General features: G+C 41.7%; 1 protein-coding gene across 1 annotated transcript; it reads right to left on the reverse strand.

The window, feature by feature from the left end:
* Positions 1-2188: 2188 nt before the first annotated feature.
* On the reverse strand, positions 2189-9983 carry LOC137914350 (cystathionine gamma-lyase-like). Its single transcript, XM_068757953.1, has 12 exons — positions 9771-9983; positions 7901-7982; positions 7679-7774; positions 7447-7556; positions 7049-7183; positions 6875-6932; positions 6551-6628; positions 5732-5884; positions 4648-4769; positions 4440-4492; positions 3976-4114; positions 2189-3297 (listed from the first exon to the last, which is right to left on the reverse strand). The coding sequence occupies exons 1-12, from the start codon at positions 9945-9947 to the stop codon at positions 3283-3285; spliced, it is 1218 nt and encodes a 405-aa protein (XP_068614054.1). The 5' UTR covers positions 9948-9983; the 3' UTR covers positions 2189-3282.
* Positions 9984-10957: the final 974 nt, after the last annotated feature.

Consider the following 10957-nt stretch of genomic DNA (forward strand, 5'->3'; position numbering starts at 1 on the left):
ACAACTGAAAATGTATCTGTCAGAATTGTTGCCATTATCCGAGACAAGAAACTCTCATTTAACTCTGACAAAGCTGTCATTCAGGGATGCAGGAACATTTGCAACAAAAATAAGGGCAAAGTAGAAAATTACATAAATTTTACGGCCTAAAATTACCATCAGTATGAATGTGCATTATACACTATGACACTGAAAATAAATTGGAACATGCTGAAAGTCAAATACACTGGGATCTTATTTGTAAGGTTCATTCGGTTGTCTCATTCAATCTGTCGTTAATGTATTCTTTAATTTCTATGTCTAATAAAGCAATTCAAGTGAAATTAATGCCCCATTTTGGCCCATGTAACGCTGTACCAGGCACACAAGCAGATCTGTGCTGTGATTCGGAACTGCTGTTATTGTGTCCCTGTGCAGTAGCTCTCAACAATAAAATGGGTTTACTTACCGTCCAAGTCATTTATGTGAACAATAAAATACCCAGTTACCCAGGCTGCCATTTATTCTCTGGTCTTTCTTCACAGTGAACAAACTGGATAATGTGGAATAGAGATAATGGCTTCATTATCTCATTAGGCAAACTCCCACCTCTACTCCCAATGTTTGAATTTACTTCACAAAACCAACAATTCCCAGACTGCTGATTTTATTGCGCCGTTGGGACATTAAACCTGAACCGTTGTTAAAAGCAGGAATTCTTGTCGATAGACAATCATCACACCAGCCTGTTGCGCTAACTCACGATTTGCAGGTCAAAAGCCATATCGTGGCTTGTTGGAATATGTGAGGAAAATAGTCCCTGGTTTGAGGTTTCACTATTTGAGTTGTCCTAGAATACATTTAGGTGGAAAGTCAACATTGGGTACAATAAATGATTGGTGCTGCAGCAGTAAACCCTTCTCTTGTGTCCTGGTTAAAGGATCTGCTTTACCGGTTTTCTCTAAATATATCAATTTTATGAGTCATAAATGTTCCGTGATTATGTTCACACACATCATCTGAACATACAAGATAGTATATACCAGTATAACAATGGTTACCGTAATATATTATAATGTTCAAACACACACACACGTCACATCCTTTGCCTTCCCTTACATAACAGCCTTGCAGTGACAATTGTTATTAAATTCTGACTCTAATGCGAGACATCAACTTGAAATGTACATAAAACTCGTCTACTAAAGAGCAGTATCCAGAGGAAACTGTACTCACCACACAATTATTTGGTATTGTTTTTCAGTTTCCTGAAATTGTCGCACACACACTGTTCAGCATGACCGTACTGTTCGTAGCTTCTGGGAACTGCATGCAGGAGGGATGCACAGTCACCAAAACGGCAAGCAGCCCACCAAGCCGTGACCCTCCTATCTGCAGAGTTGTGTACATGAATGTCTGCGACGACAGACGAACGCTAGTGGGTGGCCTCTTAACCGCGATCCAGCAAACTGAAAACTCACACATGAGTCACAGCAGCTCTTGATGTTTACATTTAATGCTTTTTGCCTCATATCTTGTTGTTTCAGCTGCTGTTTCAGTTAATGTAATACCATAGTAACATCTTTAAATAAGCATCAAAAGCCCCCGTAGCCATTGCTCAGACTTCTAGCCATCTGATAGATGTGAGTTTTTTAAAAGATGCTGACACTGAAAATAAGCAGTGAATGATGAGGTATCGTACCACCCTCCAGATCCACGGCAAAAAAATCTAACCACACTCCAAGATCCCAGGATCCAAGTCAAAGTTAGGGGGGGGGGGGGTAAAGATAAAAATTCCGAACAGCTTAACAGTTCTATTTTATTGCAGAGCCTATACCCACAAGCACCATTTTCATTTAAACTAAAAACTAAAACTTCCCCTGAATCCATTCAATCACACCAAGTGTCCTTTGAGGCAGCGCTTTGTGGCTGATTAAAGATCCAGTGAAACCCTTTCAAGATTAGAAGTGGCCTCCTGGAGAGAATGGAAACCTTGGGTCTCTGTGGAAATGACATTGATAGACTGAATCATTAGGATGTCAACTACCATATTACATCACACAGCTGAGCTCCCACTGCGGAGCCATTCAGTGTCCAGTCTAAATTCCATGTGGCGTATCGACTGACTTTGCGTACTGATGGTGAGTCCACATTAACTTCGTATGTGTGCAGCTGGATGTTTGAGAAAAGAAAGAAATGGAGAAACGTGTACCGCAAGTGGATTTAATGAATTTGGCAGTTACACACATGACATTGGTCTTCAGTGGTTTGTCCTCCATTAAGCTTGAATGCAACGTGATGTTTGATTTGAATTCACAGGAGGAACGGAGAGTTAGCGCCAATGCTTAGATCAAACACTTGAAGCATACCGGTATTATCAAGTATTATAACAAATCAAATGCCGCATCGTTTTGTTTTGTTTTTTGTGGGGGGGGTGGATTTGCAACCCCGTTCACAATTCCTCTCATCACATTTAAGTATAGACGATATTCATTTTCAATAACCATTTCTGAACAAGTCACAAAGAGAATCAAGACCCCAGCAAAAATTAGCACCTCACCGATTCATATCACCCCCGATACTATGCAATGATTTAAACATTTTTTCCATTTGGATACTTTTCTAAGCATCAGAATTACAAGCAACCTATAGTACTAATAAAAACAAAAACAAGATTTTTGGTGTGTTTTTTCCTGCAGAAACTGTTCATATGAGTCTTGCCTGAATAGATCTGCACCCCTTTAACAACTCATTCAGTGCCAGCCGTTTTCAGCTCAGCCCTTCGCCGAGTGTCAGCAGCTTTCACTCATTTTTCCCTATTTTTTCCAAGACACACAGAATTTTATGTGCGATGACAACGCAACCACCAAACCTACCAAACGAACGATTTAAGTCTCTTCATCAGGAAAAATAAAGTGAGTTCCTACAGTTTTTCGTTCCGTAGTTATTGGCCATTCAAGAAAGGCAGAATTCAATTTCAAATCTAATTGACGTCAATGACATTTAATGAGCTCGGAGCTCTTCGAAATAAAATTAAAAACAAAAAGACATACGGACATGGAAATAAAGGCTCCAGAAAATAGACAATGAAAACTCATGCTTAGTTTAACACGCATCGGAAATATTCTTATGTCAAAACTAACTTGATTATTCATTCACACACAAATCTTTTTCTTAAACGTGTTCCCTGATGGGTGAATTTCTTCGGCCTGTGCATCGCATGTTGGGCTGTGATGAACAGGCCCTTCCAGTCTCCAAACAGACCTCAGACGATTCCACCTCGAGCCTCCATGAAGTCCTTGTTCACATCTTTGGACACTATTAAAATGAAAAGGGACAACAACAAAAAAACAACAAAAAATCAATAGTCAGAAGAAGATTAACAACCACACGTTGTTACCACTATGATAATTATTTAACAACCCAGACTTGTGACTCAAACCTAAGACGAGGACAAGTCGAGCATTATCTGACCTGCCTTCCCCTCCAATTACCGGTATACGCTTCACCCATCATAGAGGCCCACAGGTGGTTATTAGGGCTATCCGTTTCCATTTGCTGCAAATGGGCAATGGAGGCATTCAGAATGTCCCCAGTGGACTGCAATTTCCTTTCAGATTATTATAAGGTGCATCTTATCTTAGCTGCAGAACTTTCAGTTCAGTTCTGTCCTAACTGACTGGTGGAGAGAACAGAGATTTGTTCGCGGCCTCAGAAGCATTTGAAGTAGAAATTAAACAACCTTTATCGTACCTACGTTTTAACCCCGAGTACAATTTGTGATCCTTGTGACATCCGAGATTAGATAAAACTTGGCTCTTGCCCTCTGAATAATCATTACGGAGCCGGCTGAGTAACACCCACAGATCCTTCAAAGCATTCAGGAATTGAGCTGTGGTGAAGCATTAACTAACTGTTGCAACAATTTGTGATGGAAATCATGCACATTTACTTTCAAGAACACGTTATGATGGCAGCCGAAGTTGCATCACTCACAGCAGCATTCAGTGCTTGCTTCAGATCGTCGATGATGTCGGCCACGTCCTCCAGCCCCACGGAGAGTCGGATCAGAGTGTCACTGATCCCCAGGACGCATCTCTCTTTCTCTGGCAGCGATGCATGAGTCATAATTGCCCTAAATCATGTCAACAAAAGACAGAGCTACTTACAAATTAAACGCATACATGAAAGGCATCATGCTGTTTCATTCGAAATCCGAGCTCTGACATCGTGGAAATAAAATAAAATGCATCTGATAGGATTTTTGTCTTGATCTCTGGTGCCCCCTCGTGGTGGCGCTGCTTACATTGCATCATTTAGTATAGTTGAAAAGTCTCTATTAAAAGTTAAAATATTAATGATTTTACTGCACAATGTGTGACATTAAGTTTTGTTTAAGTACAGTACAATTGAATGCCAAGAGTAAAATAAGTAATAATGCATAGAGCGGAAATACTTACGGATGTTCTGCTAAACTTTCATAACCTCCGAGACTCTCAGCCAAAGCAAATACCTTAAGCAATACAACAGAAGAAGAACAGCAGAGAGCATTGAACAGAAATCTAGAAACAATCAAATTGTGGTACTTTTTCTTCTCCTTTTCAAAAGGTCTCTTGTCAGAGACCTTTTGTTTGATCTGCACTGTTCTGTGTTCACTGCAGTTCTTACCTTCAAGCTGCTGAGAAAGGTTTTTGCATGCTCAAGTTGTCCTTTGATGTAGAAGGACAACATGCCAGAACATCCTGTGCACTGTCTCTTCATTAACTCATGCTGCGAGTGAGAAGGCAGGCCTATGTTGGAGAGCCAACAAACAAGTGGAGGTGAGCCCCATCACAGACAGCATGGTGAAAACCACACATTATACCCGTAGTATTCTTGCATGGACTCAAGTGTTTCTACTAGTATACGTATAAAGGATACATATTTTACAATATTTAATCATAGTTTTATGCATTTAAATGTCAGGTTAAACAGCTTTTCTTATGACTTCAAGCATACAGGCGTTGGCAGTTATTTGGAAGACTGGTGAGTCCAGTATGCTAAGCTGAAAGTTTCATCTGCGCACCTTCATCTCAATCAATGTCCTTTTCATGAAATGAACATTAGACTGGCAGTGTTTCTATATAACTTTCAATTTCATTTTTGTCCAAAGATTTGTTTCTGGAACTCAACATCTTAATACATTTGCAATTATCTTTGTTCTCAAAAGATGATTCTGAGCCTTAAACTGCAAACTTCACAAAATTGAATTCATCTAAAATCAGGCATATGAACAACTGATGGCACTGATAAGAGGTATAGCCTACATGAACCATTTACTGTTGAATGTTGAATTGTAGCCTTTTATCTCATCTTCCTTGGATTTGGTTTTCCTGAGTATCATTTTAGAGTCTAAAATAAAGATTACATTGAAATGAACCATTTACATATTGTATATAAGGTTTAGTTAGACCAGAGAAACTCGGGGACAAAGCTTTTTTTTTAAAGCCCCGTCTCTCATTTTCTATTCAGAAATGGAAATGGGTTGAAACAAAAGGTGCAGAGATAACAGTGAATGTGAAAACACTAACAGGCTGCTACTATGCAACATGACCTTTGTTCAACTGCGTGTTTCTTTGTGTGTTCCTATGCAGAATATAATTATAAAGTACCGAGGGTGTTTGTCCTACAATTATAACATTACACAAGATGCAATTAGCAGGACTGACGCAACACTTTGCACACATGAGGAGTAATTCTAGTTTATAGCGACCTGGGAAAATGACACGCTCCACTCTCGGATCAGCTTCCAAGAATTTTGCAACAGCCATGGCATTCTTGAAGTGCCTCTCCATTCGCAGGTGCAGCGTTTTAAGTCCTCGGTTGCACAAGTAGCAGTCGAAAGGAGATGGAACACAACCCAGTGCTGAAACAAAGCAGAATCCATCACCTTAAAACCAGGTCAGGCAAACAGCCTTCATTAAAAAAGGTTAATCATCAACTTCAATGGGTTCAGACATTTGGTGAATATGGAACACTACGTGCTCTTTCTTCAGCCCATTGCAAAGCCCCATGCAGGCTTCTATATTATTGTTTGACAAATCCAAGCATCTTTTTCAGGTGCCCATGTTGTTAAAATAACTTTGTAAATCAAGTCCCCCCCTCCCCTGTCATTTTAAAAGCCCGGCAGATGTACCTACACAGGCTGGTTGACAATACACGTACAAAATCTTCTTTATATTAAGGCTCATAATTATGAGCCTTAATATAATAATGCATTTTACCCTATGATTATGAAGATTACTTGGGTGAAGAGAATTTGACAGGCCCTATATGAACTCCCATATGCCATACATATCGTGCAAGTTTGGTCCTTGAGGGCGGGCTCCAGAGCTACTTCTTATTGTGGCTTCAAGCAAACCAGTAAAACCAGCAAGCATTTTGTTTGGAAAATGACACAAATTATACATCACAGAGAGATGACTCTGTTGTTTGACTCTTGTTTCTACTTCATGCAGATTCTCAATAATGCTGCTATTTACTCACTACTGTAAATAGAGGGCTTGGATAATTTGCATTTTTCTCTACTCACCATTTTGGAGAAACTTCAGTTTCTTGTGCAGATCATCCCGGTTCGTTGAGACCAGACCCATTACGACGTCGCTGTGGCCTGTAAAACATTTTTAACACAGGAATAAAAGGTGGGACTGTATTTATTAAAGTGTAAATTGCAAAGCAGTTAATGTTGGAGCCAAAAATCTTGACTACAATTTCCTGTCCTATAGCCTTTAATAGTTCTGTGCATGCTGGTGGATCATCGTCTTTCTCCTCCTAAACGAGCTCGGCTGATGCCATTTTGTGAAAGATTGCATCAGATTTCAAAGAACATTCTGTTAGGAAAATCAACATAACCTACCATTCATGTATTTGGTGGCGGAATACATGCAGATATCAGCTCCCAAACATAAGGGCCGCTGAAGAAGGAATGGCCGACATGAAGGGAAATAATCAGTGACAAATTCTCCACATGAATTGCATTTTTTAATTAAGAGTTTTAATAGTGTTAAACAAAACTGAAGCATGCGCTGACCTGAAAATATGCAGACATGAATGTGTTGTCTACAACCACAATGATGTCTCTGTTGTAGTCATGTACCAAATCAGAGCAGGTCTTAATGTCGACGACCTTCATTGTGGGGTTGGTGGGTGTCTCCAACCACACCAGCTACAATGAGGAAGACAGCATGTTAATGAACATGGAGGGTGAGACATTACAACCACTCACTACCCCCCCCCCCCTCACAAAAGAAAAAACATTAACAGATACATTAAATACAAAGCAAAAAAATAAAAGCGTAAGAAAGCCATTACAATCCCAGAACCGAATTTCTTTCGATTATTATGTACTTTCAATTATTCTCTGCTGGAAGGGAGAACAAATAATGGGGGGGAAAAAAGCAAATTTAAATTAAATTATAACCAACTTACTTTAGTGTTTGTCTTGAGAGCAACTTTCAGGTTATCTGGATTTGTCATGTCAGCAAGAGTCACATCCAGGCCAAGTTCTGATGCAACTCTTTGGAAATAGCGGTTTGTGCCTTGCAATTGAGAAGGTCCAACAAAGTCACAATGTGCTTCCACCAAGAGCCATGTTGTGGCAAGACAACAATACGACACAAGTTGTAACATACATACTACAATGGGGGGGGGGGGGTCTCACCTCCATACACGTCGTCCATGCAGATAATCCCATCGCCTGCCTTCAGCATGTGCGTGATCGTAACTGTGGCTGCCAGTCCAGATGCAAGAGCAAGGCCTTCAAAAGGGAAACTCAGTGAGAACCAAATCTTTCTCCAGAGCAATAAAAGCTCAAATTTGCCCACATGGTGTTTCTGTAGAAAACGTCTGAAGCGATTAAGCTTCTGCTACAATAGTTACTTACAATACTTTGCGCCATCCAAAGCAGCCACAGCCTTCTCAAGACAGTTTCTTGTAGGGTTTCCACTGCGACTGTATTCAAAGCCCTGCATAAAAACAGTTATATTCATAATAATAAAAAAAATAGCAATAATGATGCAAATAGTAGCAACCCATGCACGTTCGTGACAACAGGAAATAGGCTGAAAAAGAGAGACCTTGAACATTGATTATCATTTTTACTGCTGAACAACTTTATTTCTTTCACAATCTCATTGTTTATGCTGCAAGGAAGAACATGTACCCCCCCCCCCCCCCAGATTCAACAGCTAATGCCAAATGTGTAGTTAACACAGTTAATAGAAATTACAATTATGTAAATTAACCCATGAATTATAGATTTCATGACAGTAGAATTTTGTCCATTTCTAAGAATCTTTCAAAGCGACCTTTGGTCTCGTCCATGTCTGTGAATGGCCTTGAGCGCTTGTGTCGTACTGTAATTGCTGAACTATTATGCGCGCCCGTGAAAAAGCCGCACCCACTGAATTTTAAAAAAATATTTATTTTGTACAAAAATAAGCCGCACATATTCGTAAACTGCAAGTGTTACCGGTACATTGAAACAAATGATATTTAACGGAACACGGCTCGTAACGATATCCGCAGCAGGTCTCCAAGGTGAACAGCCTCTGGCATGTTAGATCAAGGGAAGTCGGCAAATCAGATCCGTAACTTCGGGATAAGGATTGGCTCTAAGGGCTGGGTCGGTCGGGCTGGGGTGCGAAGCGGGGCTGGGCTCGAGCCGCGGCTGGGGGAGCAGTCGCCCCGTCGCCCCGTCGCCCTCCCCTCTCCGCCCGTCGGAGGCTGCGCGGCGCGCGCGCCCGCCTGGCGGGGTGTCCCCGTCCCCCTTGCCCCCGTGCCCCTCATCCTCCGTCCGCGGCAGGGGTGGGGACGCCCGGGAGGTCGAGGGGGCGGGTTCCTTCCCTGCGGGGCGGCGCGTCCGACGCCGCGTAGCGGATGGCGGACAGGCGGCGGGGGACCGGGTACGGCGGTCCGGCGGCGGCGACTCTGGACGCGCGCCGGGCCCTTCTCGCGGATCTCCCCAGCTACGCGCAAGCGGGGCTTTCCCTCCGGGCGGGCGGGCGTTAATTTCGCAACGAAAATAAATAGGCTTTAACGAAACACGGCTCGTAACGAAAGTGGGAAAATATACGTCAATTTGCCGGGTCGTTGCATAAACCGCAAGGTTCAAAATATTGGAAAAAAGTAGCGGCTTGTACACCGGGAATTACGGTAGGTCTCTCAGAGAAACCAGCCTTCGGAATCAGCGGCTACACTTCCTTGTTGGCGAGAACCATTGGAAAGTCTGGATCGCACCAGAACTTGACCGACTTTTCATGACGAGGTTTTTGGAATAGACTCTGATAAATAAACAGTATAAAAAAAACACAACCACGGTTCTGTCTTTCCCTGCTTCACCTGTAAAGTGTCTTGTAATAACTTCTGTTGTGATCTGGCGCTATATCAATACAATTAAGTTCAATTTGAGCAACTTTGGCGGATGTTTGTACTTCCTGAACGCTGTCCATCCCAGCTGTCAGCCTTTTTTTCCCCCCCAGATATTATTTTCCATCAATCCAAACCTCACAGATTAATTCAGAAATCATTGATTGCTGTGGAATGAATATAAATAAACTAAAGTGAAAACAAGCATGTTTCCTGTTCATGTGTCTAAAATGTAATAAAAAATAAATAACAGAAAAAGTTTTTTTTTAATTTCCCCTGACACATGGAGGGGAGGGAGTGGGGGGGGGGGGGTCCGGCTTGGTGCACGTGCTCGATCGATGCCCCTCGTTGGCTCCAGTCCCCGGTAAAGACATAGTCGGACTTACGGCGTGCTTTCCTGGCGCAGTCTGCTTGAACGTAGTGGAGAGCGAAATCAGCGGAACTACGGCCATTGACGTCCATTGCTCCGGCTCCTGGCCGACGTGAATCGCGTCAGAGGCGAACGATTTATACGGAGCGATGAACCCGCCGTTCTGCTCGTCCAGGATGTGGTTCTGCTCCATAACGACGCTCTCGCCTTTGCCCCACGCTGCCTTGATGTTTTGTGCCTCGTCACAGCAGCGTGAGGGGGGGGTAAAGTCATTTCATAAACCCTAAGTGGTCGCTGAAGTCATTGGCGTGAACCAATCAGCATTCCCCAAACAGGCAGCGGAAGGCATTTATTGGAGGTTGAGAAGGGGCGTTCATCGCGTTGGGAGCGGCTGTTCGCGTTTTCGGAGCGGACTGATGAAACCGAGCGCGTCAACAGGGCTGTTGTTCTTATCTGTCGCTCGGAATTCCGTTTTTAAGCAAATGAATGGGGCCATTTTCAGGCCCAACATGAAGAAAAAAGTGAACATTAAATAAACAATTTGAAATTGAAAATTGTTTCCATTTTCCCCCCATTTTTTTTTTATTATCTTATTTTCTCTTCTGTGGATGTATGAGTGAATGGGATCGTGTTGTGAGATGTGTACAATGACAATAAAATATTTATATTACAATTTTTGATCAACATTTGTCAAACTGGCTCAACTAGTTTGACAACAAACAAGTTATGCTGCTTTGACATTCATTATCAGCTGGCAAATGTTTCCTTTTTTTTGCGCCACCATATTTAATGCCGCAGTTTCATCTTCAAAGTGTTAAGTATAACAAGTCACATGAGAGAGATAGTATAACACACACAGGTGTTTTATGCATAAGGATAACATTTCTATCATTGTGCTTTACTCTGGACATGTATACCTTATTTTTTTATATAAGTTATATAAGGCTTTGTTGATGAAAATGCCTTGAATTTTCTCATAACTGAGTAATTTGAAGAAGCATTAAAACTTCTCCGTATTTCGTTCTGGCAATAAAATCCCCCAAAATATTTCTTTCTTTACCTTCCCCGCCAGATGGCGGTATTTTCTCTTGTTTTAGAGGTATACTGTAATATGCATGATGTAGCTCTTGTGAGCGCATGTATATGAGTACATGTCGTTTAGAGGTGTATTTGGTAAAACATTTAAAATAATATAAAAAATAT

Source organism: Brachionichthys hirsutus, unplaced genomic scaffold, assembly GCF_040956055.1.
Source record: "Brachionichthys hirsutus isolate HB-005 unplaced genomic scaffold, CSIRO-AGI_Bhir_v1 contig_467, whole genome shotgun sequence".
NCBI classification, from domain to species: Eukaryota; Metazoa; Chordata; class Actinopteri; order Lophiiformes; family Brachionichthyidae; genus Brachionichthys; species Brachionichthys hirsutus.

Coding starts and splice junctions, on each gene's coding strand:
- LOC137914350 (XM_068757953.1), bottom strand. CDS start 9,947: ATGGAGCAGAACCACATCCTGGACGAGCAGAACGGCGGGTTCATCGCT. Junction 6,933..7,048: donor TCATGTCTGCATATTTTCAG/GTCAGCGCATGC, acceptor TTCCTTCTTCAG/CGGCCCTTATGTTTGGGAGC. Junction 5,885..6,550: donor ACTGAAGTTTCTCCAAAATG/GTGAGTAGAGAA, acceptor GCTTTGTTTCAG/CACTGGGTTGTGTTCCATCT.